Source organism: Mandrillus leucophaeus, unplaced genomic scaffold, assembly GCF_000951045.1.
Source record: "Mandrillus leucophaeus isolate KB7577 unplaced genomic scaffold, Mleu.le_1.0 Scaffold307, whole genome shotgun sequence".
NCBI lineage: Eukaryota > Metazoa > Chordata > Mammalia > Primates > Cercopithecidae > Mandrillus > Mandrillus leucophaeus.
In genome coordinates, this window is record NW_012103221.1 from 280,106 (window position 1) to 307,595 (window position 27,490).

Sequence of the window (27,490 nt, forward strand, 5' to 3'; positions counted from 1 at the left end):
AACCTCATCTCTACAAAAAATACAAAAATTAGCCAGGTGTGGTGGCACTTGTCTGTATTCCCAGCTACTTGGAAGGCTGAAGCAGGAGGATACCTTGAGCCGAGGAGGCAGAGGCTGCAGTGAGGCAAGATCGCGCCACGGCACTCCAGCCTAGGTGACAGAGCCAGATCCTGTCTCAAAAAGAAAAGGAAAAAAACAAAAAACAAAAACAAAAACAAAACACAAAAAGAAACACCCCAGACCCAAACGCCTTGGGAGAAAAATACCAACACAGGTGGCTGTTTTACACTTTATCTAGAAAGTAATCATCTTATTTACTTCTCATAAGATAGGGACAACTGGATTATTGTCCACCCCTCCCCTTCTATCCTCAGTACTTGATTCAATCTTATTTTTAAAATGTATTTGTAAAGTTTATATTTAAATATTTTGTTTGATAACTAGTTATTTTTACAAATGTTTGTTAATTTAGCAGAATCACATTTCATTAAGGCTAAAAACTCTTTCCTCTTATATACTCCACCTACTATAAATTCTTTCACTTATTATTTGAATAGGAGAAGACATTTATACAGATAAAATTAAAGCCAACGTATTTTAAAGATAATTTTGAGAACAGAAAATAGTAAACTATGTAACTCTTGGGGTAATTTATTTAATATAAATAGCCTCTACCTCCTGCAAATAACTAAAAGTGTTAACAAATGAGGTATTTAACATAGCTCTTCAAAAATCTTTTCATATATATGTTCCATCATATCTAAATCCAAGAGAAAAAAATCCAAGGAAATTTGCTGAAATTGAACTCTAAAATACCCAATTTCCAACCATGGTCTTTTTACAGTTATAAACCCTAACACAACTAAGTTAATATTCTCCAGTAATACTATCAAAGTGGACAGGGATTGGGTGGTCTGCACCTGTAATCCCAGCACTTTGGGAGGCTGAGGGGGGAAGATGGCTTGAGGCCAGGAGTTCAAGACCAACCTGGGCAATACAGCAAGACCCAGTCTCAATGAAAAATACAAAAATTAGCAGAGCGTAGTGGCACACACCTGTAGTCCTAGCAACTAGGGAGACTGAGGTGGCAGGATCATTTGAGCCCAGGAATTCCAGGCTGCAGTGAACTACGATCACGCCACTGTACTCTGTCTAGCCTGGGAACCAAAGAGACCCTCTGTGAGCCAAGAAGCACTATACACCATGTGTGTTCCATAAACCACCTAAAGGTAAATTGTGGCTAGTAAGTAGCAATCTGATTATAATCTGTAAAACCCATGACAATGGATGAGCACATTTGCCTAAACTATGAGAGGTAATTAAAAGTTACTGCAGAACAGTTCAAACTAGAGTTAACATTACATCATCCATATATGTTCATCCCTTGACAGATTTAGCTGTAATTTAAAATTTGTCCCTGGTTAAGTATCCTACCCCAACACCCCATGTGTACCTGGGATGCCTCTTTCCCTAATCTTTAAGCCAATTCTCATTCAATGTTTGGAAAATAATTTGAAATAAAAATCTACTAAATATAGAGGAAGAAAAACCTCTACATTAAAGAACATATGAATTGATTCTTTATTTTTTATTTTTTTTTTTTGAGATAAGGTTGTGCTCTGTCACCCAGGTCGGAGTGCAGTTGGCATGATCAAGGCTCACTGCAACCTCCACCTCCCAGGCTCAAGCCCACCTCAGCCTCCCAAGGAGCTGGGACTACAGTCACGGCTAACTTTTGGGTTTGTTTTGGTTTGGTTTTTTGCAGAGACAGGGTTTCCCCATGTTGTCCAGGCTGGTCTCGAACTCCTAGGCTCAAACAACCTGCCCACCTCAGCTTCCCAAAGTGCTGGGATTACAGGCATGAGCTACCATGCCTGGTTTGATAGTCTGATTCTGATCAATTAAAATACATCAAGAAGTAACTATATAATAATTTTTAAAAATAAGTTATTTTGTTAGACTCAAACATATCTACAGACTTGTTACTTTGTTGCTGAAGTTAGATCCTGAAACCCAGCATTCACAGGCACATTCCTAAAAAATCATGACAGAAACATTTAAGTTACACACTGGAAAAATGCCAAAATGAGATAAAACTAAACGTAACTACAAAGTTTAGAAGTAACTAAAGTAGCTGTTTGAGATTTGTCTAAATGAGAACCATTTGAAAACAAAAACAAAACATTTTAGAAGCTCCCTCTGCAGAGCAGTAACTTATTAATTTACATGATTTAAGGCCAAAACACACAGAACCCAAGTCACTATCCTATCAAGCCAAGCTAAGAAAGGCTGGCTGAAAGACTCACATTTAATATTGCATGTGCTCTCTGTCAACACAGGTCTAAGTTTCAGAGGCAGATTTGAAAAAAATCCCAGACACAGATTCAAACTTGAGAAATGTCTCTAACCTTTGTTTCTTCCTTTTGTTTGATACAGCACCAATGCACACGAAGAATAATTTGTTTTCTTCCACCCTCTTTACACATACAATCAGCTTAAACAAAAGAACATTACAACAAGCCTGTCACCTCTTCTACCCCTCTAAAAGCTCTGTTTTTAGTGATTAAAGAATCAGGAAGGGCTTGTAACGAATAAAAAATATTCAAGAATAAAGAACAAGGAAGAGTGCTTAGACAAGAAGAGTAGCTATCTTAAGCGTCTGGGCACAGACCAGAGACACAGAGCAGGGAACTATTTCCCTTAGTGGTGACTTCCTCATCCATCCTGAATTTTTGAAGAATGGTCTGAAATTTCTGGTAGGAAAAGTACTACAGATGTTAGAAACTTTCTTGGATTTAACATTCTCAGGTTACACTTCTGACAAGGACAGTTGAGTTTTTAAAGGAAGGTCAACTAAAATCCTCTGAATAATGCAAGATTTCTAACCTCATAAAGTGTTTTGTCCCTATTTCCTAGCAATATAAAATTGATTTCCCCACGACTTCAGACATAGAGTGGATTGGGAGTCAAACATTTCACTACCTTAGTCATAAACATTTTTATAGATGGGAGGGAGCATTTAACCTACTCTGATCATTTTACAGATGAGGAAACAGGTTGAACATAGTTAAATGACTTATTCAAGGTCACAAAGCAGGCCAACGTTGGAGCCCAGAAGCAAAGCCATGTTTTTTTAGCTGCATTCTACCACAGTGAGACAGAAATACCTTGCTAATGTTTTCTTCCTGGTCTGGCTCTCTTTAACCTTGACGCAAAGGCCCTAAATACCACACTCTCCTCCAAAAACATTTATATCAGAACCTCTTCTTATGTTCAATCAACAGACAAGATAATTTCCCACCACATAAAACTGGACTTACTAGACACTTTAAGTCAATTTCGGATAGAACAGGCTATAACTTTTTTCACAAGTTCCTCCTTTCCCCCAATTTCCTAATTCTTCCTGTTCACAAGAACTAAAATTTCAACATCATGGGCTTTTTTATCCAGCTGGAGCCAAAAAAGAGAGAGGGATACAGTCAATCTGACAAGTGAATGTTTTTGTTTCTTAATTCATGGATCTCATTTCATATATTTCAGCAAGTAAGAGGTATACAAAATACCCTTCCCTGACACCCCGACACTGGCGCAAACAAAATAAGTACACAAGCTAGTTTCACAATGCACAGGCCATGGAAAAACCACAGGGAAGGCACTAAGAGCACCAAAGAAGCTGAAGAGCCATCCCCAGGCCACCTCCGTCTGATCAGTCCCAATCTTCCTGGAAAACCCACAATGAGAGATACTCAAAGTCAGAAAATTGGAGAGCCCACTTAATCTTAAATCAGGAAATGACGTGTGATCCAAATAACCATAAAACCCCAAGAATTTAATGGCAACTGGAAATAATCAAGATAAAGCTATCTTGATTATTTCAAGATATAATCAAAAAATAATCAAGATAAGGCTGTCTCTCATCCTAAACTTTTTTCCTGAGCTCCAGCATCACATTCTTTACTGCCTTAAAGACTTCTGACACCTGGATACCCAGCTAGGTACCTCAAACTCAACATGTCCAAAACATGACTGATCATCCAAACTAAATTACTCTTTTTGCCCTCTCTGTTCCCCATGGCATTAACATTTTCATAGAAACTAAGGTTTAAACCTCATAGTCACAGTTGGCTCTCCCCACCTTTCCCCTCGCATTGCACAATCCAATATCAAAACTTCTTAAATGATTGCCATAATTCCATTCACTGTTTTCCATTTCCATGACTGCTACCTTAACTCCCCTAGCATTTTTACTCTCCTAGTCATGACAACTGCTTTCTAACTAGTCTGCCCATCACTCTAATCTAATGGTGCCAAGGAGAATGGATTGATCTCCTTAAGCTGCAACCCCCATCATATCACTTCTCTTCCTTGTTTGATGAAATTCTCATTGCCTACAGAAATAAATACAAATTCCTTATCCAGGCATGTCTCAAAAGTCAAGCTGAAGTATCTTTTTGAGTAGACAAAGCTAATGAAAGTGTGAAAGCAGACTGCCTAAAGGCTGCAATTTCCTATTCCATTTGGGACATCTAGAATAGTGCTTCTAAAACTTTAATGTACACACAAATCACTTGGAGGCTGGTTAAAACACAGATTCCTGGGTAAGCTCCCAGAGAGATTCTGACTCAGTAGGTTTGGGGTGGGGAGGATATGCATATCTAATAACCAAACATTGCCAGTATGGCTTTGAGTAGCTCTGGTAGATTACACTCCATTTATCTTAACATATTTGTAACAGCCATATTCTTCATCCTTCTTGCTACTCCAATGCTATTCCGTCACCAACCCCCTGCCCCAATGCCCTGTGTTTCAGAGATGGCACCAGGCCCAAATTGGTCCAAAGCCTTCCTAGTGATTGGTTTAAGCATAAAACGTAATATGATTCTGGCCAGTGAGCCATAAGGGTATAATCTGTCAAAGAACTTTGGAGAAAGGTGTTCCTCACTCAAAAAAGACATATATCAGAAAAGACTATTTTTTCTGCTCACATAATGAGTATGTATCCACCCATCACCCCACATTTCTTCTGCCATGATTAGTGCCGTTGAAGGAAGCTGACTCAAGAATGAGGCAGATATGTCAAAGACAGCACAGCAGAAGGAAAGTCTGATAAGTTTTTGTACTGAATTAACCAACCCTGCATATCCTACTTCAGGATTTATGAGATAAAAAGACCCTCATTTTTGAAAGCCAAGTGAATTGGTATTTTTCTGCTCCATGAAGTTAAAAGCATCCTAACTATAAGATTGTTCTAAAACATGCACTTACAATACTTTTAGAAAAGGGGAGGCAGAAATGAGAAAAAAAAAAATAGAAAAATAAGAATGGCCCAGTATGAGTTCCAGAATAATGAGAATCATCCCAACCTCTGGGAAACCGCCCTGATCTCTCAGTACCCAAAGACTCAAACTGTTTTACTTGATTAGCTTCTGTCATTTTGATGGTGCTATTCCTAGTGCCCTAAGCAGTGGCTTCTGAACATTCAAAGAGGCCTGCCGTTCTATCACAACTGATTTGGGAGTTTTAATCATTCCTGTCTCTGTATTATGTCAAACACTCCTCAAAACCCCAATTCTTTAGTTAAATGTCTGTCTGCAATCCTAGAACATATTCTCTTGAGGGGGAAAAAACTATATTATGTCATGCAACTTTGTTTTCCCAAAACCTACCTTAGCACCTTGCACAGTATAGGTGCCTAATAATGGTATGTAACGAAACTGTAGATCACGACTTAAATACTCATATCATAGTAGTTTGAATAGCTCCTATTCACTTGTCAGAGTTCAGTTTAAATATTACCTGAGATTATCCTCCTAGAAATCTTTCTAAACTAAGTTACCTATTACATGCTCATATGCTAGATCCTTGTACCTCTCCTTTATAACATCATACTTTTAAAAATTTATTCAATGTTTATCTTATCCAATAGACTGTAAATTCTGCAAAAGTGTATGTTTGTAATGTTCACAGCTGTATTCCCACTGCCAAACACAGAGCCTGAGATATAGTAGATACTCACGTAACATTTATTGAGTAAGAGCCTATTATGATCCAGCTATGCTCTGGGTATACAGAAGGCAAAGTCTAGTCTAGTGTAGGTAGTGCTAAATAAGACTATAGTGAAAGTGTACAAGAGCCATGATGTCTGGTCACAGAAAGGCAGAGTTAAGATAAGTACAGACTGTCATAAGTACTTGAAGTCCCAGTCCCTAAGGTTTCTCAAGCAGAGGCTGATTTATTAGTCAAGCATCAGGCATATGGTCAAAGAAGTTTCACACAAGTAGGTAGTCTAGATAAATGACTACTAAATTTCTTTTCAATTTTATTAACCAATATAAATGCCAATGTAATATTTTTAGTAACTTTAGAGATTAAACAAAATTGGGCAATTTATGTTTATATTTAGTTTAATCTAGGGAAAAATATAGAAAAAATATTCCAAGTCATTCAATGATATATTAAGAAAAGTAAATTCAATTAAATTGTATCTTATATGATTTTATGTGATCTTTTCATACTAAAATTATTAAGACTGTCAACTATAATATGACTACACTGAGATATTTTTAGATGACTCAGCTTTACATTCATATGAATGCTTAATAAATGCTTTTTGATAACAAATAAAAGGATATCAGGCTTTCAAGAACTGTGGCAGCAACAAATATGCAGAGCAGGTTGCTAAGTAAGATTTCTGGTAATCATGCAATGATTTACTTAAAAAAAAACTGCTACAATTTATATATAAACCAGACTTCTCATTAACAATTAAAATTAATCCTACTCTCATACAGAAAATCTCAAAGGAAAAAGAAAACACTACTTATGGAAAACAGAACATTCAGCGGAGATTTGTTAAATAATACTACTTTGTTTTATGTTTAATGGATGACTACAAAGTCATTACAAAAGGCCCCACACTCCTTTGTTGAGAAGAGGTATGACATAAAACCACAATGAAAAGCCAAAAACTGATCCGGTAGTCCTGCCCTGTAACTTGATATGAGTGCATTTAGAGAAACTTTTATGCTTAGAAGGGTTTTAAGGTCAGTGAGTCCAATTCCTTATTTTGGAGATAAAGAAACAGGGGCCCAGAGATGCTGACTTGCCTAAGGACACAATGCCAAGCTGGAACTCAAACCTTGTTGCCTGGTGCCCTGTTTCTCCGTCTTCTGGAGCAAGGTCTCTCCTTTCTCAGTTACAGTGCATTTACATGGTTTACCACATCCAGGTGTTTGCCATCAAATCTGAATGAAAACCGGCAGCTCAACTATGTCTGCTATGTGAGGTTAAAACTACAATTAGAATAATACTTTCTTACTGCATCTCATGCTCTTCAACTTCCTTATACACTGTGTTGTCTAAGCAATGAAAAAAATCGAAGAATGCTTTTATGCGTTCCATAAATATTTTATTACCAAGGCTAAGCATTTTGCCATTGGCACAAATAAACGCAAAACAGTGGATATAACTATGTTGTTCTGTTTTCCTGCGCTCTTTGGAAGTTTTAAAATTCTAGGCAGGCATATAACACAAATGAAATATCACATCAGCCTCTGCCAGAGCAGCAACTATAAGAAAATACAAACTCCAATCACATTGTCATTGTGGCCAAGGACCAAGAAGAGCTACTGTCAAAGAAAGGATCCCCTAAAATAGTATTTTTACAATATGTTGACTAGCAAGTAAAAAGGAGACTAAGCATAATACAATTAATTTCTGCTCCCACGAAGACAATGAATGGCTTTTTTTTTTTTAGGACACAAGCGAAATCACAAAGAAAGAGGGAATTCTCTTGATTTACACAGAAAAAAACTAACGGAAATATCTAAAAATGTTTAGAGAAATGAAACATTTTATTGTTTATGTACATTAACTGAGACAACATAGCCAATTTCTCCATGGTTCTCAAAAACAATCCTTAATTGTCAAAATGGATTGGGGGCACAATCGATTTCATTTGTTAATGACTGAGAAAAATAAACAACGGTACTGTTGGCAGAGGCAAAATTTGAGTCTTAGACAATTACTGTGCAACAAATTAAAGGAGATGCCTGCATCACTAATCAAGAAAACTGGGAAACAGCTTTCAAACAGAGTGTTATCTCTTTTCTCACACATATGTCACCCAATCAAAAAACACAGTTTAATTTTCTTTGATAGCTTCATAAAGCCAACTTTTGAAGAATGTGTTATTAATAGAAGGATATATGCCTGGTAGTGGAATTTTAAATATCTAAGAAGTGGCTGGGCGCAGTGGCTCACACCTATAATTCCAGTACTTTGGGAGGCCAAGGCAGGCAGATCACAAGGTCAGGAGTTCAAGACCAGCCTGGCCAACATGGTAAAACCGTCTCTACTAAAAACACAAAAATTAGCTGGGCATGGTGGTGTGCACCTATTAATTCCAGCTACTCGGGAGGCTGAGGCAGGAGAATCACTTGAACTTGGGAGGCGGAGGTTGTGGTGAGCCGAGATCACACCACTGCATTCCAACCTGGGCAACAGAGCGAGACTCCGTCTCAATAAATAAATAAATAAATAAATAAATAAATAAATAAATAAGAAGTATGGTTTCAATTAATATTGTGCATGGGACAATCCATTTAATTACCAAGACCAAGATGGCCACAATTTCAAACACTATTATTCCAAATTCAAAATATGATATTTAGAAAAGAAATTGTAGGCTATGTCAAAAAGGCAATAGTCTTTAGAAAAACTCTGTCTTCTAAAGAGATTCTGTCCAACCAAAAAAGTAGTAACTGAATCATATTTTCTCATCCATTAACTCCCAAGCCACAGAACTTGCCCTACTAATTTATTCATATTGCTGGAATTTTCTCCAACAGTATAAATGCTGGACATCAGGATGAATGGTATTACAGAAAGTTAACATACTCTTCTTCATTTTCACAGATAATCCAGGTTGACTTTCAAATATCTGTTTAACTTTTCAGTAATTAATATGGCTAACTTTCTGAGAACTCATAATGCCTACACTTCTGCAAAAAACTTGGTGGGAACTAGGAAACTACAGTATATTTTCTTTTATTTGAAACACTTTCATTATTAAGCCAACTGATGTTCCTTACACAATCTAAGTATCCCATTACTTTAATTAAACTTGCTACAATTCATTTATGAAGGGAAAAATAATACATACTGACAAAGGGAACAGTCTCTGTGAAGCAATATTACAAGAAAATACCTATGGACTAAAGTAACACCTTAGAGTAATCTCCTTTTAAGGTCATTTTTCAATTTATTCAGAATATTAAAATGGTACTCCCCAAAAGTATACCAGTTAATATTTCCAGTTTCTCGAATGTCCCTCATCAATTTTTTTTCCTCAATAGACTTTCACAAATGAAAATCATCCATCTTATTAGAAGAAAGGCTGAGTTAGCAAGAACAGGGACAATTTAACCACAGAGATTACAAGGTCCATGTTGGAAGACAGTCAACACTTTTCATCAGCTCAATTCTTCGTTTTAAATTTCTTTAGGATTTTCTTTTTTTTACATTTATAACTGTGACCGAATTTAACTAAACCCTTCTTTTCAAACAACATAATAAATCTTAAATCAGATCTTTAAAAAATGAGGGGTATGCCCTGGTCATTATTTTCATGCCTCTTGTCCTTACTCAAATCCATGCCACTATCCCTGTGCTAAAAGTGTCCTCATCATCTAAATAATCAGCAACAGGCTAAATTTGGTTTAAGGATTTGGGAGGAACCAGGCCTCAGAATGCTTCTCATCTCTGTATTCCTCAGAGACCCCCCCCCAGCCCCCTCACGCAGTTATAATTAGCTCAGTAATCTTCCCTGGCTAGCTGCCATCTACCAAATAGGAGTCACTGAAAAAGTTACGAAAAGAATTTTAACAAATGGGAAAGCTGATAGGCCTCAAGCATTTTTTAAGTGACAGAGGTACTTAAATGGCTTTCCCTGAAATGTAAGTACGTACCTTAATTTAAGAACATTAGGGGCATTTTTACATAATTTAGATAGATAATGGCATATTTAAAACCATTTTTTTAAAAAAAACAGTGCCTCTAATATTAGAGCATAAGCATCCATTATGGCTTTAGCTGGCTAGACAACATTAGTCTCTTCACTATTAATTAAGTTTCAAAACATTTAGAGTGATTACCCCAAAACTCTGAGAACTTTTTAAAAGCAAAATTCCAAATGGCACCCACTGACAAACCTGACAAAAACCCACAGCTGCTGATGACCCCGCCCCTGGTACCTTCAACTATGACAGGGAGCCCCCTTTCTCACTCAGCTAGGGAACAGATTCATTTAAAATAACTGGGGCCCTGGAACAATCCCTGGGGTAAGGAAAACCAGAAGCAGAAGAAATGTCACAAGCCAGCAGAAGGTGACTCAACAGCAGAATAGCTAGGAATTCTGTTGCAGATCCAGTAAAGAAAGGTCTTCCTAAGAGAAGGAATCTTAAGTGCCTGAGGGACAGAGACTTGGGAATGTGGCCAAAGAAACCTGAACCTTTTTTTGGCTAAGAAATATATACTAAGAACTCTCCTGCCTACCTAAATATTTTTATTAACTGAACATTTCCACCTAATAGTCTATGGTCAATGTGCTTGAGGATGGAGATACGCGGCTTTCCTGTAAAGCACAATGCCTAGATTTGGAGAAAGAGATACAAGCCAAGTAAAGCAACCATTCCATTACATTCAAAACAGGTGTACACAACACTTAGGTGTAATGCCCAGATCTGCTCAACTTCAGTGCCTACCATAAGGGATATGCCAGAAATCCTAATATAGTATATTATACATATAGTAAGAGCTCAAAAAAAAAAAATGTGTTCACTGTATTCAAAAGAAAACTGTTACCAACTTGTATTCAAGTTAAGCGGTTATAAAAACTAAAACCAAATTCACATTGTCCAAACTTTACCTTGCCCCACCCTTGCACATTTGTTTTTTTAACATAGTAACACCTAGGCCTGAACATGAAACCTGGAATAGGAAAATAAAGAACTGTCATACCTGCCTTTTTTTAGTTCTGTAGATGACATGTTATATTTCACGTGGCAATGCTATCTGAAAGGCCACCATTATTTCAGGAAAGAAAAGTAAAGTTGACTGGCCACCTAATATGTGCCCAGCACATCCACAGAGTTCATCTCATTTCAGCTTCTCAATAACCCTGAGGCATAAGCATTACTGCCCAATTTTTATCTAAGAAGAAACTGAGGTTTGAAAGTTATGTGTCTAAGATCACCTGCTAGTAACAGTATTCAAATCTAAGTCTGTACCCTTCCATCTTTCTCAACATCTATGTAATCTAAGAAGTGTTATAGAAACTACAACCAAAAATGTAAGATAACCTACTAAACAGTACATGGAAAGTGCTAAATGGGCTTCTCATTTGTTAACCATGACAAATTCATTTAGAGTATCCACCACTTACAAAACACTGTATTTCTCCCAAGGATATATTATCTTTGCCCAATGGGAACTGACAGTCTAGCTGGAGAAACAGGCCATTTCCACAGTTGTTAATGTTAGAAGCAACAAAAGATGTCAGGAAGGACAAGGGTTTTAGACACATTCACATAAGAATTTCAGTGCTGGGCGCTAGCAGCTCATACCTGTAATCCCAGCACTTTGGGAGGCTGAGACTGGAAGATCACTTAAGGCCAGAAGTTTGAGACCAGTCTGAGAAACACAGGGAAAGCCCGTCTCTTTAAAAAAGGAGAAAAGTAGCCAGGCATGGTGGTGTGCACCTGTAGTCCCAGCAACTCAGGGGGCTGAGGTGGGGGAGATCAAGGCTGCAGTGAGCTGTGATCACACCACTGCACTCCAGCCTGGGCAACAAAGTGAGACCCTGCCTCAAAAAAAAAAAAAAAAAAAAATTCAGTGATTTATACAAGCTGCGAACTTTGGACAAGATACTCAGTTTTCCTCACCTGTAAGGGCAGGCTAAAAATCTACATCTCAGGACTCTTAATAAAGCTTAATGAGAAAATTCATGAAAAAAATAGTTAGAAACCTAACATTTGTTAACTCCCCTGTGAAGGAGCATGAACTACTAAGTGTCAGTGATTGGAAATATCAATATTTTCTGCAGCAAAGATCAAAGAATTTGATTTGCTTAAAAAAAAAAATCAAAACCAAAATTTCCAACCCTTATACTTGAAAGCTCTTTTGTGGAGACAGCTGTGTCATTTGTCAATGAGGTTTATCATTTATAACAGCAGCAGAGTTAAACATGTAGAGGGCTCACACTGTACAAAATTTAAACAACGATAAACAGGAGCACATTCATGTCAAAAGATTTTGAGGAGGTGTCATATTTTTGTGCAAAACTGCCCATCTTAAAAGGAAAACTACCATTTAAAGTAAAAATGTATGGCAACCATAGGCTATGGCACATGCCTAAATCCCATCTATTCAGGAGGCTAAGGCAGGAGGACAGCTTGAGCCCAGGGGCTTGAAGCTGTAGTGCACTATGATTGCTTCTGTGAATACCCACTGTACTCCAGCGTGGACAACACAGTAAGACCTTGACAAAAAAAAAAAAAAAAAAAGAGAAAAGAAAAGAAAGAAAGAAAAAGAAAAAATAAAAAAAGGAAAGAAAAAAAAGTGGCTGGCAACTAAATGCAATCTGGTATCTAGGATTGAATCATGGCAACAGTAATCCGAACAAAGTCTTTAGTTAACAGTAATGTACCTATGTTAATTTCTAAGTTTTGACAAATGTGCAACTTTTCTATAAATCCAGAAGTATTCCAAAATATAAAAAGTTTTTTTAAAAAAGTGGATGACAAAGTAATGACAAACATACACAGCATTCTTACCACTTGATTTTGAATCTCCTGAGGACAGTTGGCCTTACAAAGCAAAGGCTGTGAAATCAGTCAATGCTTGCCAATTCTGCAACCTATTCTAAAGTATAACTCTACATGGAACATCTTGGGTTTAATAATATTTCTAACTTTTAAAGAGACGTAACTTGTCCACTTTTACCTAGCATATTCTTGCAAAATACCGCCTTTATGGTAACTGAATATTGTTATTACAAAACCAGTACGTTTCTAACAGTTCTGCCTTTCTCTTCTTGAATAAGACATTTACTCAATCAGAACATAAGCATCTCTTACCACATATAAGGTATAACATGAATTTGGAAGTCTAATAAAAAGTGACATTTCTGAGCTTAGTGCTAAAGACAAGCATAGTGTTCGATCTGTTTCGATAATAACACAGGCAGTCGAATTCTCTTTAATCTACCACACAAAATTTAAAGAAGACTCAATAAAGTGATATAGAACTCAGAAAGGCATTTTTATTCCCAGGGTCAAATGATGGCCATTACTGACACAACTTTTTTTTTTCCCAAAAGTACACCTACATTTATCAGGAAGCACAGTAAGTGTTTGTGAACTTTACTAGCTGTGTGTTCATCAAGATGGCTGAAGCTTTCACACACTGGAGCCTACAAGTAAAGAGTTTACTTGCATACCAGAAGGCAAATCTCATGCTACAAACTGGTGTCAAAGGTTTATGGCAGCACCAATTTCAATGAGTGCACCGTACACACATGCATTCATACACACAATGTCATTGATAATCTCAGTTGTGGCATTCCCTAACCCTTTTTTAATACACATGTGGAATTTAGAGCACAGTTTTCAAATTTGAAAGAAACCTTAATCATCTTTTCATAGTTCAAAAAAGGAAAAAAATAAACACAGCAATGCAGCAAAGTCATTTCTCCAGCTGAAATGACCTCCAGCTTCTTCGGGCTACTCCCGGTTTCGCAATAAGTGAATCTGAGACGCAAACCACGTACGCACAAACGGAGTAGAAGCGAACACTAAAGCTTCCCCAACAGTCCCAGCAAAACCCACCTGGCCTTTCCCAATCCTCCCGCTTCCCCAGCCCTTCCCGTCTGCGTGCACGCACAGGTACCTTGACACAGACCAGGAAAAGAGAACAAGATTAATCAGCAGCCAAAATCCTGTTTTATCACTTACAGCCACTATCCAGAAGAGCGACAGTACTACTAACCTGATTTCAGGGAGGCAAAACTAAACCCAGCAGGGTACAGGAGCATAAATTATACGTGTCTGGAACGTCAACCCAGCAGCTCAAGGCAGCTCAGATGACAATTCAACGAAAAGGGTTTCGCAAATGTTATCTCAAATGAACATTTCCACTTCCAAACCACCCACCAACCTCTCCACTGTCAGTACCGAAATTCGGCTGAAGCAACTCGGGATATAAGCAGCAGCATTTCTTACCTTGTACAAATCTCGACATTTTAGGGGTTTAGTAAAATACTCCGGTTTGTTTTTTTTTTTTTTTCTAGAGGAGTCACGCTATAGGGCAGGTCTCTCCTCCTCTCCCGCTTTAACAACCGACGTATTCTTTCTCCTCCTATATTTAACTACTTAAGGGAGTATTTATTAAAAGCCATTAAAACTGGCTCAAAAAAAAAAAAGGAAGAAAAAGAAAAAGAGAAAGAAAAAGAAAAGAAAGAAATTCCTTCTCCAATTCCAAAAGATGGAAACTTGGTGCGACTGAGTGGACTTGGGAACTCCTAAGCTCCTGACACAAATGAGGGCCAGCTGGAGACTCCCGGAAAAGGTAAAACCACACGAACTTAAATTTCATCAATGAAAGAGGCGGACCTACAGCGGCTATTTCACCGCCCCCAAGTCCCCACGCCCTTCGGGGCTGGACTGCAGGAGGCACTGGCAGGCCGCGCCCCTAGCTGCCCCCTCCCCGCGCCGCCGTCCAGCCCCAAGCCGCTTCCCCCGAAAACCCCGGTTAACAGCGGCTCCCGCCCAAGCAGGGGTCGGGGAGGCGGGCGAGGCCGGCAAGCGGGGGCAGTGCAACCATTTTCACCAGCCATAAATATCCTGGGACTAGGAGGCGCTACCAATTCCACGCTCTGGCGGGCCGACCCGTCGGGGCCTCAGCTCCCTGCCTTCCCGCCTCGAGCAGTGAAACCTGGCCGCAGCTTTTCCTCGGGAGGGGCCGAAGGCTACGCTGCCCCTCCCCCGAGCGGACACTAAGGGGTAACCGGCTAGGGATAGACCCGTGCACCGGCGCGGGAATCCCAAGGAAGGGCCCTGACCCTTCCCACATATTCTCGCCCCGCCTGCACTGCGCTCCTCAGAATCCCAAATTCCGCCTCTGAGACTACACAGCGGGCCAGCGAGAGGGGGGAAACACACCCATCCAGGGGGTCGCCGGAAGCCCAACCCCGCCCCTCCTCAAGCCGCCAGCGAGACCCACCTTCCTCTTCCTTTAGCAGCTGGGAAATTGGGGGCGTTTATGGCGCCCCGGGAAGAAGGCTCGCAGGCTGAGAGAAAGTCACCTCTGAGGCGCCCTTCCCTCTCTCCCTCTTCCCTCACACATGCACACCTTGAGCCCCTCGCTAACGGTCGCAGCCCAGCTGCTAAGCCCCCCTTGTCCACCCGTCAGCCGGCTCCCGACACCCAAAGCCCCCACTTTCGCCTAAACACCTCCCCTCCCCCTCCATTAGGAGGAGCCCCTTCAATGCGGAAATGTCCCTGCCGCACAGACCGACAGGCGCAGCCACCAGTCAGGAGCCGAGGCGGACGCAGGCTCTGGCCAATGAGATGTGCGGAGGTGGCAAGGGGCGGGGCGTTGCGGCAACTGGGAGCTCGTCGGAGTTGGGCAATGAGCAGTACCCTGGGATCCCGCGCTTGGGAGCGGCCCCTACGGCGGCGTTGCGGCCAGGGAAGCCTCGCCGGTATATCTCAGTAAGGGAGAGCACCTGAGCACGACTGGTTATTTTTCCAATCGGTAAAAAGGTTCCCGCTGACTAGGGACTGAAGAAAGCTCTGCGGATAGAGCCGGAGCTCCCCACCACAGCTGTCCCGAGGGAGCCCAGACGATTCTCAGGGGACGCTTGCTCCCCTCATCACATCTGATTGGGGAAAGGTGAGGATGCGTTAGGGCGTAGGCAGTGGCCTGTGTGGGGCCAGCTAACAAAAGGAGGGTTTAGGCATTGAAAGTGACAAGTGAAGGCTCCCTCACCGGAACCACCACCATCCCCATTGCCCCAGTTCCTAATCCTGTAGAGATTTCTGCTGTAATAGGCATTTACTTTTCTATTCAACATGAAACTGGCTTAAGTTACTCGTCAAGAGATGCTTTTCTTTTGGTAGATTCTTGAAGTCCTCAAGGAAAGAGGATGTTACACGGAACTTGATACCAGCCTGGGGACTGTTACAGGGCCAGCCCACGGCTTGTCAAATCACACCTGGTATCACCAACCCCACCTGCACCTAAGACTCAGTGCGCCTGGCAGCGAGTGCATTTCAGACTTTACATTTCCACTTTAAGACTCAAATAGCCGGCACCAGGACCAATGAATTGCCAGGCCTTCTCTTAAGTGCCTCCAATAAACAAGTACAGTAATTACAGAAGAGTTTGAGGCTTTGGGCAACACTAATCAACCAAGGTAAAGTGAGAATTTTTTAATGACTCATTGTCTAAACAAAGGAACTTTGATTTTTTGGTTTCACGTCTTCATATGGAAATGTTACTAGAACAACACAGAAAAGGCTAGTGAAATTTTGTTATACTAGAGAATGACAACCGTTGGTACTGTGTTTCTTACATGAAATCCAAAAAGATTACACTCGAAAACCTCTCGGCCATAAAACGAATTTTCCCCAGACAAAACCAAAGAAGTGTCTAAAATCCAGATGTCTACAGTTTAATAACAGCATTTGGAGACTGAAGATCTTAACAAAATCTCTGCATTCTTTGTTTACGGTACAAAAATTGTTCCAGCACTGAAAAAGCAGTCTTTACCAATAAGCATTAGTACCAAAATAAAATACTACCAAAAAGATTTGGGCCACATAGAGTTACCTAGCCTGCAAAAAAAAGATAAAGGACAATGAAGAGATTTATTTGTCGTTGTTTGTTTTGTTTTTGTTTTTGTTTTCGTTTTGAGACAGAGTCTTGCTCTGTTGCCCAGGCTGGAGTGCAATGGCGCAGTCTAGGCTCACTGCCGCCTCCACCTCCCGGGTTCAAGTGACTCTCCTGCTTCAGCCTCCGGAGTAGCTGGGACCTCAGGCTCGTGCCACCACACCTGGCTACCACCTGGCTAATTTTTGTATTTTTAGTAGAGACGGGGTTTTGCCATGTTGGCCAGGCTGGTCTCAAACCCCGCCTCCCCACCCCACCCCCGACCTTGTGATCCGCCTCCCTCGGCCTCCCAAAGTGCTGGGATTACAGGCATTAGCCACCGTGCCTGGCTAGTTTTTAATTATACAAGGTTTATTATAAGAAAGGATGATCAGTTACTGTATTTTCTGCCTTCACAGAAGATTAAAGAGGAAATAGGTTTTAATTGCAGCAAGAGCATTTGTTGATACCTAAGAATGACATCTTGATTTATGAGTGATTAAATTTTGATATATAGTACCAAAGGCTGTTGTACACTTGCTGCCTCAAGAACGCTCCAAAAAGTAACTAATTACCCATCTACAGTGGTTACCCCTATAACTACTCAGTCACTAGTTCTTAGAGAAGTAGCACTCTGGAAGCCGAATTTCCAAATATTTCTAAACTACCTTATAAAATGAAATTTCTTTATACATCGGTATAAATTTAAATTTCTAACCCACAAACACTTTGTAAACGAGCTTCCCATTCTCTCAGAGCCACTAAGAACAACCTCACTTGACAAATCATGTGACAATAGGAAAGAAAGAGGTGGAGTTCTTGATGGCCATGGAGCAAAGGCATGCTTAGAAAGCAGTTACCTATTTCCCTTTATGTATTTCAGTCATTGAAAAATTGCTTTCTCTGGGCAAGTGTGTGTATCTTTAATCCTTTTTTTCATAAGATACTACTCTGGAATATCCCTTGGAGGTGCATGATGTTGATAATCTGTATCATTAGAAATCTGTAACATCGGTAGATTTATAGATTTTACCTTTGCAGAAACTTGGGGTGGGGGGATCAAAAGAATGAAGATGGGAGCTGGTAAGAGTGTGTGCAGGGTTAAGGAGCTGGAGTGAAATGGATTGTGAATTAAAAAGAAAGCCTGGAAGCCAGTTTTTGTCTGGTTCCATATGCGACCATCCAAGGATGATACAAATTCTGCCTATAATTTCTTCCTTCTTTCTACTTTCCCATAGAAACTTGAGGAAACTCAGTTTGGTTTACCCAGTCCCATATCCTGAGATGTATAACAACTTCACCATATCTTTTTCCTTTGCTTTAGTCAGGAACTTTCTATCAAGAACAAGGAAACCATGTGTGCGGTCCTATTTCTAAGCATCTTTTTTGGTGCCTTTTTAGATTTAGTGCTTAGCACGGTGTCTGGTACATAGCGAACATTCCATAAGTATATATTGAATGACCAGTTTAGTGCCACTAAATCATTTTAACTCACAATGTTGTATTCTACTCTCCACTCTTTTTTTTTTTTTTTTCTTTGAGATAGAGTTTCACTCTGTCACCTAGGCTGGAGTGCAGTGGCGCAATATCGGCTCAATGCAGCCTCTGGCTCCTGAGTAGCTGGATTCTCCTGCCTCAGCCTCCCAAGTAGCCAGGATTATAAGTGCCCACCTGGCTAATTTTTGTATTTTTAGTAGAGACAGGGTTTCGGCGTGTTGGCCAGGCTGGTCTCGAACTCCTGACCTCAGGTAATCCTCCCGCCTCGGCCTCCCAAAGTGTGGGATTACAGTCTTAAGCCACAGGCCCACGCCTACTCTCTACTCTTTGAGAGCCATATAAAACATAAAAAGTTTATATTTAGAGATAAGGTTTTTTAAGTTTCAGTTATTTCCACCTAGGAGGTGAACCTGGGCCAAAGTATAAGAATAATAGCAGCAGATGTCCTGATGACTTTACAATAAGCTGTGCTAACTACCCATGAGCATTATCTAATAAGGAGTGGTTTAGGAATTGTTAAAGTATCAAATAAGTGTACAGATTATCAATGTGTGGTCTTTTATTTTTTTCTTGCCTGTCCTATCCTATCCTCTACATTCAAGAAAATAAAGCAGTGTAGTTTGAGTGAACATGTAACAGACATAAAAATTTCTGTGTCATGCCCAACGTGTTTAGCCAAGAGACCAGGCAACAGTTATCCACTGGACTGTTGCCCATACTCAATATTGGCTCCCGTCTGTACCCATCTAAATCCTAGGCCACCCACATGAGAGAGGAAAAAGGGGCTACTGTTACTCAGTGAGCAGTTGCCAGTTACTGACTACATCTAACAATAGGGTATTTCACTTGAGTAAAAAGGTAACCAAACAGGCTTAACTGGAAAAAGATATCAAATTATATCTATGAGATGGACTACTAATGAACGAGTTGTTTAAAAATGAATGGGTTTCCAAATACTTGAGGAAGAGAAAGACTTCATTCTTTCCTCTTGCCAACACCCTGTTGTTAATGAACCAGGAAGTTTGCTGAAACAAGTTGTGAATTTAAATTTTGAAATATCCTTCCGTTTGTTCACAGTATGATTTTTAAGTTATATTTGAGAGTTATATAACTTTTACATCAGAACAGTAGCAGTTATTTCAAATAACTGAGATGCTTTTAAAAAAATGAAGTTAGTTCACATTATGGATTGTGAATTAATGGTTCGTAAACCAATCTTCTAAGTGGTTTTAAAAGTCATTAGGCTCCCAAGCATGTTTAATCAAAACATGCATTATATTGTTCATGTTTATCAATAATTCCCCTCTAGATTCTCCTTTGAAAGTTGAAGGAAGCAGGTCCTTACTATTTTGTTTTCTGTTTAGTCTGTTCTGCATGTTCCCCAGAGGAGAGTGTTGGTGAGAAATGGTGACACCCATGAGGTTGTTGTATTTCTGTCATGTGCAAAACTGTATCTCCAAATCGTGCCCGCCCCTTTGATTATAGAGGCAGTAGAGCCATTCCCTTTAGTGAATAGGCCCAGGAATAAACATAAATGAATATCCTATATTGTCTCAGGGTTTTTAACAAGCATAGATTGTAATGTGATTATAATTTGAAAAGATAAAAAAACTCATAAGAAATAAACCACCTTTTACCGAACTCATGAATAGAATAAATATTATTTTGGTTTACTGTAGTGATATATGTACAGATGATCAGGTTACTTACTGACTTTGAAATCCTCATAGAGAAGAGCTGTGAAAGAGAAAAGCATTCAGTTTAATTCTATTTTTTCTCCCTCTTTCAACTATATTAAAGATTCCCTGTTGTATATTCCATCAAACGACTTTTGATGGTTTTCTGAACATCTCTGCCTCTGGTCTAGTTTATTAAATTTCCTGCCAGTGCCACCACTGGGAAGGGAAGGATAAAGAACTTCTGTTTCCTAACTTAGTCTCAGGGAATTTATTTTAAGCATTTCACACCCACCAATCTAACTAAATATTAAAAAGAATATTCTCAGCCGGGTGCAATGGCTCACACCTGTAATCCCAGCACTTTGGGAGGCCAAGGCTGGTGGATCATCTAAGGTCAGGAGTTTGAGAGCAGCCTGGCCAACATGCTGAAACCCAGTCTCTATTAAAACACAAAAATTAGCCGGGCTTGGTGGCAGGCGCCTGTAATCCTAGCTACTTGGGAGGCTAAGGCACAAAAATCACTTGAACCTGGGAAGCAGAGGTTGCAGTGAGCCGAGTTCGTGCCACTGCACTCCAGCCTGGGCTACAGAACAAGACTTTGTCTCAAAAAATAAAAATAAAATACAGAGAAGATTCTCAGGACTGCTCTTTGCTCTTTGGGTGAAGATTAAATAATTGAATAATTCTATGTCATTAAATGGATAATATGATTAGAGAATAAAAGGTAACTTTTTTCTCTCTAGAATGAAAAAGAGGAGGAATGTCATATTTAGAGAAAAAAACTACAGGAAAAATATGGAATGTTAATGTTAAGTTCTGGTGCCATTTTATTTTTTTAAATTTAATTTAATTTAATTTAATTTTTTTTTGGTTTTTTTTGTTTTTTTTTTTTTAGATCACACATCTACTATGTGACAGAACCAGGATCTGAACTGAGGCTATCTGACTCCAAAAATCCACAGGGAGGAAAATTTTCTCCCTTTGGTTTCTGGAGGTTGATTTGCTGCCCCTCTCCATCAAAACAGGAGGAATGCAAATGGTCAGGCCTTTATCAGGGACAAGTAATCTCTTAATGACCGACGTTCTCTAGTAATACTGTCTTCTTCTTCTTTTTTTTTTTTTTTTTTTAAGATGGAGTCTCACTCTGTCGCCCAGGCTGTGGTGAAGTGGTGCAATCTCGGCTCACTGCAACCTCCGCCTCCTAGGTTCAAGCAATTCTCCTGCCTCAGTCTCCCAAGTAGTTGGGATTACAGGGGCCTGCCACCTCACCTGGCTAATTTCTGTATTTTTTTGGTAGAGACAGGGTTTCACTATGTTGGCCGGGCTTGTCTCAAACTCCTTATCTCAAGTGATCTGCCCACCTTGGCCTCCCAAAGTGCTGGGATTACAAGTGTGAGCCACCACACCTGACTTCTGGCGCCATTTTAAATTGCACTTCAATTTTTTTTTTCTTTTTAGTTTCAGTAAGAATACACAGCTTAAAAAAAAAATCCAGATAGTACCAAAATGCCAATAATGAATAGCGGTACTTTTTTCTATAAAGTACTTTAAAATAATGGTGAAGCTTTAATTTGTAAAACATGCATGCATTGTTGGATCAGTCAGACCAAAACTACTTTGGATGCCACAAAAAGGGCACTTCAGCTGCTCACAAAAAATATTCGATATCTATGAAATCAGAGTTTCAGAGCCAGCAGAGCTGCACCATCCAGGACCTCCATGTTGGCTGCAATGTTGCTGCGCACAGCCAAGGAGGTAGGTATTCCATTATCTGGACATCTACTTCAGGAACCAGCGGCTGAACATACCACTGTTCAGCTTGGATAAGAGGCCTTTGGAATTATTAGATGTTTTTCATCATCCACTCTCCCTGTAGAGGTGCTGTTCCTCTTGGCCACCTTCCAGGAAGCTCTGGTAAATGCTGCTAGCAGCTGGAATGCAGCCAGGCCAGGGGCTCCCAACTTGTGTGCCCCAGGTCTGAAAGGATCAATATCATGCTTCACAGCTTTAAGTCATTCAAAACATATAATTAGAAAATTCTGGTCTATATTACCTCTCTTACAACTGCTGAGCAGCATATTAAAAAAAAATGAGAATTTGGAGCAGAGAGCAGTACTGGAAGAAAGACAGAGGCCATTCTCAATTATCGATGACTTACAACAAGAGTTTGCAAAGAAAATGTTAGAGGTCAGCAACTTACTGAAGTTCTAGCTTTGCATGGATCTGTATAGCAACAAATTAAAAACAGACTATTTGAGTAATAGAAATAAATTTATTGAAGACTACTGTCTGAATTTGGAGCATCACAGACAGACTGAGAGCCTTTCAGCTGTTTGATATGTAAGCCTTTCTAACATAGACCAGCATGAGATGGAGACCAGATAAAGTCACAAATGGAGTAATAGGATAATGAAAGAAAAAAGAATACAGATAGACCTTTGCTTAAGCCATGTTAGGCTGAAGGTTTTACCAGTTTCCTAGTGAGAAGGAATAAAACAGTGCTAAAACCATATTGATGATTATTTGAAATTTGGTGTGTATGTGTGTGTATATGTGTGTGTGTGTGTGTGTGTATATATATATGTTGGCATACACTTACACATGTTCACATATTTGTTTATAATTTATATTCTTTCTTATTCTAAAAAGAATTTGAGGCCAAGCAAAGTGTATATATTCCTGATTAAGTTCATTGCTTAGTAAACTGACCATACTATAGTTCTTTCTATAGTGGAAATTCACTTTAGTCATTCTCATCTAAAATTCTTTTTCTGTCTTTAGATTGTCATGTTAAAGAACCTTTTCTTATATTATTTTTTAAATGGCTTTTTCTCAACCCAGTGAACCCAAGTGATAACACTCTAGATTCTGGGTCTAGAAAGAGTTAGGAAGTAAGCAAAATTCCTCAACATTATGGGTGATATTCTAGATTATTCTAGGTATTCCTAGATATTCCTAGATATTCTAGGTATGCTATATATTACATGGTCAGTCTCTGAAACTGTAAACACTGAAGTCTCTTCAAAAGAATCTCCACAAAGTATGTACCATCACGTAAGGGTTGGTCGGTTGGTTTTAGTTTATTGGTGTTTTTTCTGTTTTCGCATATTGGTGTCTAGGGAAGCAGAGGAGTACATTGGAAAAAGCAGAGTTTGGAAAATAGGTCTTGTTTTTTAATTTCAAAGTTTGTTACTTAGAACCTGAGTAACCTTGGATAAAGTACTTGGATAACCTTATGAACCTTAATTTCCTCACTTAAAGATGAGAATGACAACTAATAGCTTGTCTCGACAGACAGAGACAGAGACAGAGTTATTATATAATATGATACAGAGGTTTTTTTTTTTTTTTTTTTGAAATGGAGTCTCGCCCCGTCACCCAGGCTGGCATACAGTGGCACAGCCTCAGCTCATTGCAACCTCCATCTCCCAGGTTTAAGCGATTCTCCTGCCTCAGCCTCTCGAGTAGCTGGGATTACAGGCATCTGCCACCATGCCCAGCTAGTTTTTATATTTTTAGTAGAGACGGGGTTTCACTATGTTGGCCAGGCTGGTCTCGAACTCCTGACCTCAAGTGATCCTCCCACCTCAGCATCCCAAAGTGCTGGGATTACAGGTGTGAGCCATTGTGCCTAGCCTGAGTTATTATAAAGATCTTCTCACTCTGTTAGCACAGAGTATAAGTTCAACTAATGATTATTCCCTGTATTGCCGTGTCATAACATTAATCTTAAGTTATTGTTATTACTTGATTTACTATTATTACTTATTAAATATTTATTTCCCCTCCATAGACTATAAGCTCTTTAAGAGCAAGGACCATGTCTCTCTTGTATCCCCAGAGCATATCATAGTGCTTGACACATAATAGGCACTCAAAAGAAATTTGTTCAGTGAATTATCAAATGAGATATTTGTGAATGAATTTAAAAACTGTAGAGTACTGTATAGGTGTATATTAGAGTTTTCCCATTATTTCTATTGGAAACATGTTTTGAATGGCAAATAATCAACTTATAAATGTGCTTTTGTAACACAAAAGTGATCACTTCTAAGCAAGTCCTGCAGTAATAGATTGTTTGCAGAGATGGCCACAAGTCTTCCCATCCCTGTGCCCCTTGCTCTTTTGCAATGTGACTTTGTCACTCCTCCCATTAGGAGGTGGAATGTTTTCCCCTCCGACACCTGGAGTCTATGTTGGCCTGGTGATTTTCTTTGACCAATAGAATACAGCAGAAGTAATGTTATGTGACTTCTAAGCCTTGGCCGCAAGAAGCTTTTCAGTTTTCAACCCCGTGCCTTGGAATACTGACCTGAGACTGCTGCATGAGAAAGGCCATTATTACTTGCTGGAAAATGACAAGCTACATGAAGTAAAGATGAGTTTTTCCAGTTGAGGCTCCCCTAGACCAAACAGTACAGACAAACAGACTGCCAGATGCGTTGTAGCCCATCTTAGGCTATCCAGCTCTCGTTAAACTGCCTAATGAGTCAAACTGGCCACATGAGTGAACTAGGTAAGAGTAGTAGAAGGATTACCCAGATAAGCTATATCCAGTGCAGTGTATTGATACATAGTAAAAGTTAATTGATGTTGTAATTGTAGTATCAAAGAAAACTCAAACCACTCAAACCACACTTAAATGAGTGGCTCTTTGCTTAGTCCCAGAACTGCTCTACATCTTTCCACAATGGGACTATGTTTTTCAGCCCACACATTTTTCACCTCTAAACTGTATTCTCCAAATCCTTCTGAGGAAGAGATCTCCTTTTATCACTTTCCTTGTCAAATCAATGCCCCCAAACTCAGAGATCTGCTTTTCCTCTACAGTTCTGAAGATTCTTTAAATGGAAAAAGATTGATGTTAAAATCTATTTTTACACATGATTTAAATATATTGATTTGGATATTGGCTGTATATACACAAATATTCCATGCATTGTTTTAATAGTTTAAAAACATTTTAAACATTTAAAAACTACTTAAATGTTTAAAAACGAGGATATAATTCAAATATCACTAATATGGGGATTTAAATTATGTTAAATACATTTAGCATCAATATAAAAGGATAGTGTCACTCATTAAAAGATGTGGTGGCAGTGTGTATATTGACAAAGATATTCTTTATGTCTCAAGTGGAAAAAAGATCAGCCATATAATGACCTGAGGAGCAAGTACACCATATAGAAAGTCAAGAACCGAGGCTCTGAAACAGAGCATTGTGTATTCTAGGAGAAAGAGACTGGAGTGAGGAAATGAATAAGTGCAGAATGGCAAGAGGCAAGACATTAGTTTGGAGAGGCAAGACATTAGTTTGGAGGGCTAGCTGTATATGTTTTAAATTTATCCTAAATGCAGTGTAAAGCAATCTAATCATTTTAAACAGAGAACTGACATGACCTGATTTACATTTTTAAGAGTTTAGAGATATATTTTGAAAGTGGAAATAACAGGAATTACTGATGGCTTAGATGAGAGGGAGTTGTTAGGAGGAGAGAATGAAAATGAAGAGTCAAGGGGAACAGTTAACCATAGGACCATTTTTTGAGTGGTAAAGGGTGAAGGAGATCCAGATTTAGAGAAAGAGATTCATTTTGGCCATTTTAATTTTGAAATGCCTAGGAGACGGACAAGACAGAGGTCAAGAAGATATTTAAAGATGTGAGTCTGAAACTCAGAAAAAAAATCTAGCCAACTGATATAAATTTAGGAATTGTCAGCATATCGTTTTTAAACAATGAGAATGGATGAGAGCATATAGGGAGAAGACACAGAATAGAAAAGTGGATATAGAGGTCACATAGAGAAAGAAAAACTGAGAGAGAATGAAGAAGAATAGCCAATTATTTAAGAAAACCAGGATAATGTGTGCTATAGAGCCCAGAGAGGAGAGTATCAGATATGGCCAGTTATGAAAGCTCAGTTAACTGTGGAGAGAAAAAAGAGTCAGCCAAACAAAAGTTGTCAGTTACCCTTATAAGAGCAGTAGAGTGATAGGAAGATTAAAGTAGATTGAATTTTGTCATTTATTGGCAACATCGATTATTAGATGACTATTTTTAGATTATTCAAGCAGCAGTATCTTTATAGTTCTGAGAGAAAATTATTCTGAACCTAGAATTCTATAGACAAACAAAACATTTAGGGATGAGGATAAATTAAAGACGTTCTCACCTTTTTTTGACTTTTTACCCATTTCAGGGGAAAAAAATTGCTTAAGGAAATGTTCTAGCAAAATAAGAAGAGAACTGAAGAGAGAACATGAGATCCCAGTAAGGAGATCTCAGTAATGCGGTTCCAGTAAAAATCTGTTGTAGGTGTGCAATAAAAAGATATTTAAGGACCACAAATATTTAGGCCATCAAGATAATTGATAATAATAAGACAAGAAGCTGGAAGATTTCAGAGAATGGCTTTAAGAAAAAAGTACATTTACTTTATGAAACAGCATTATTAAAACCGTAATCATCTTTATGATATGCTGATGATGCTTCTCGTCATCAAGACAGAAGAAATATAATTAAAATCTTTAGTAAAGGCAAAAAAATTATATGAGCCATGGCTTGAAGATGAAATGAACTAAAATGTGTCATTATTATGAGTAATCAATGGACATAATAAGAAAAGAAAATCCATTTGACATTGACACCTAGAACATTCTCCTTCAATAGGAGCAGATTAAATAACACAGTTTACATTTCTCTTCTCACACGTCCATTCATACCACTTGATTCTGCAGTGAATAAGACTTACAAAATTATAATGCTGAAAAAATCTTTAATTTTCAAAATAAAAGACAAAATTTAAGACAAACTGCACAAGAAAATTATTCTAACAGAGCAAATAATACAAATATCAACAATGTAAAAGTACTGGTGTAGCCCATGGTATTTGGGAAATGGAAGGAAGTGAAAGGATACTTTTTTTTTTTTTATATACTTTAAGTTCTAGGGTACATGTGCACAACGTGCAAGTTTGTCACATATGTATACATGTGCCATGTTAGTGTGCTGCACCCATCAACTCGTCATTTACATTAGGTATATCTCCTCATGCTATCCCTCCCCACCCCCGCAAAGGGCCCGGTGTGTGATGATCCCCTTTCTGTGTCCAAGTGATCTCATTGTTCAATTCCCACCTATGACTAAGAACATGCAGTATTTGGTTTTCTGTTCTTGTGATAGTTTGCTGAGAATGATGGTTTCCAGCTTCATCCATGTCCCTACAAAGGACACGAACTCATCCCTTTTCATGGCTGCATAGTATTCCATGGTGTATATGTGCCACATTATCTTAATCCAGTCTGTCACTGATGGACATTTGGGTTGATTCCAAGTCTTTGCTATTGTGAATAGTGCCACAATAAACATATATGTGTATGT

The 27,490-nt window shown here is 39.0% G+C and overlaps 1 protein-coding gene and 1 pseudogene across 4 annotated transcripts in view; one reads left to right on the plus strand and one right to left on the minus strand.

Moving 5' to 3' along the window:
- The window catches only part of UGP2 (UDP-glucose pyrophosphorylase 2), a 53,647-nt gene extending 38,071 nt beyond the window's left edge, over positions 1–15,576 (minus strand). Inside the window, exons 1-2 of one of the 4 annotated variants that reach the window (XM_011987297.1) lie at positions 15,280–15,566; positions 13,887–13,947 (exon numbers count right to left, since the gene is read on the minus strand). Coding sequence is in view for 2 of the 4 variants with exons in the window: in XM_011987293.1 (XP_011842683.1) it covers positions 14,047–14,092 (46 nt within the window). In the remaining 2 variants the exon portion in view is untranslated. Of the gene's footprint in view, positions 1–13,886; positions 13,948–14,046; positions 14,160–14,279; positions 14,429–15,279 lie in introns of those variants that run through there. The other 3 variants (XM_011987294.1, XM_011987295.1, XM_011987293.1) reach the window with 3 other exon arrangements.
- The window catches only part of LOC105544739, a 97,370-nt pseudogene continuing 85,198 nt past the window's right edge, over positions 15,319–27,490 (plus strand).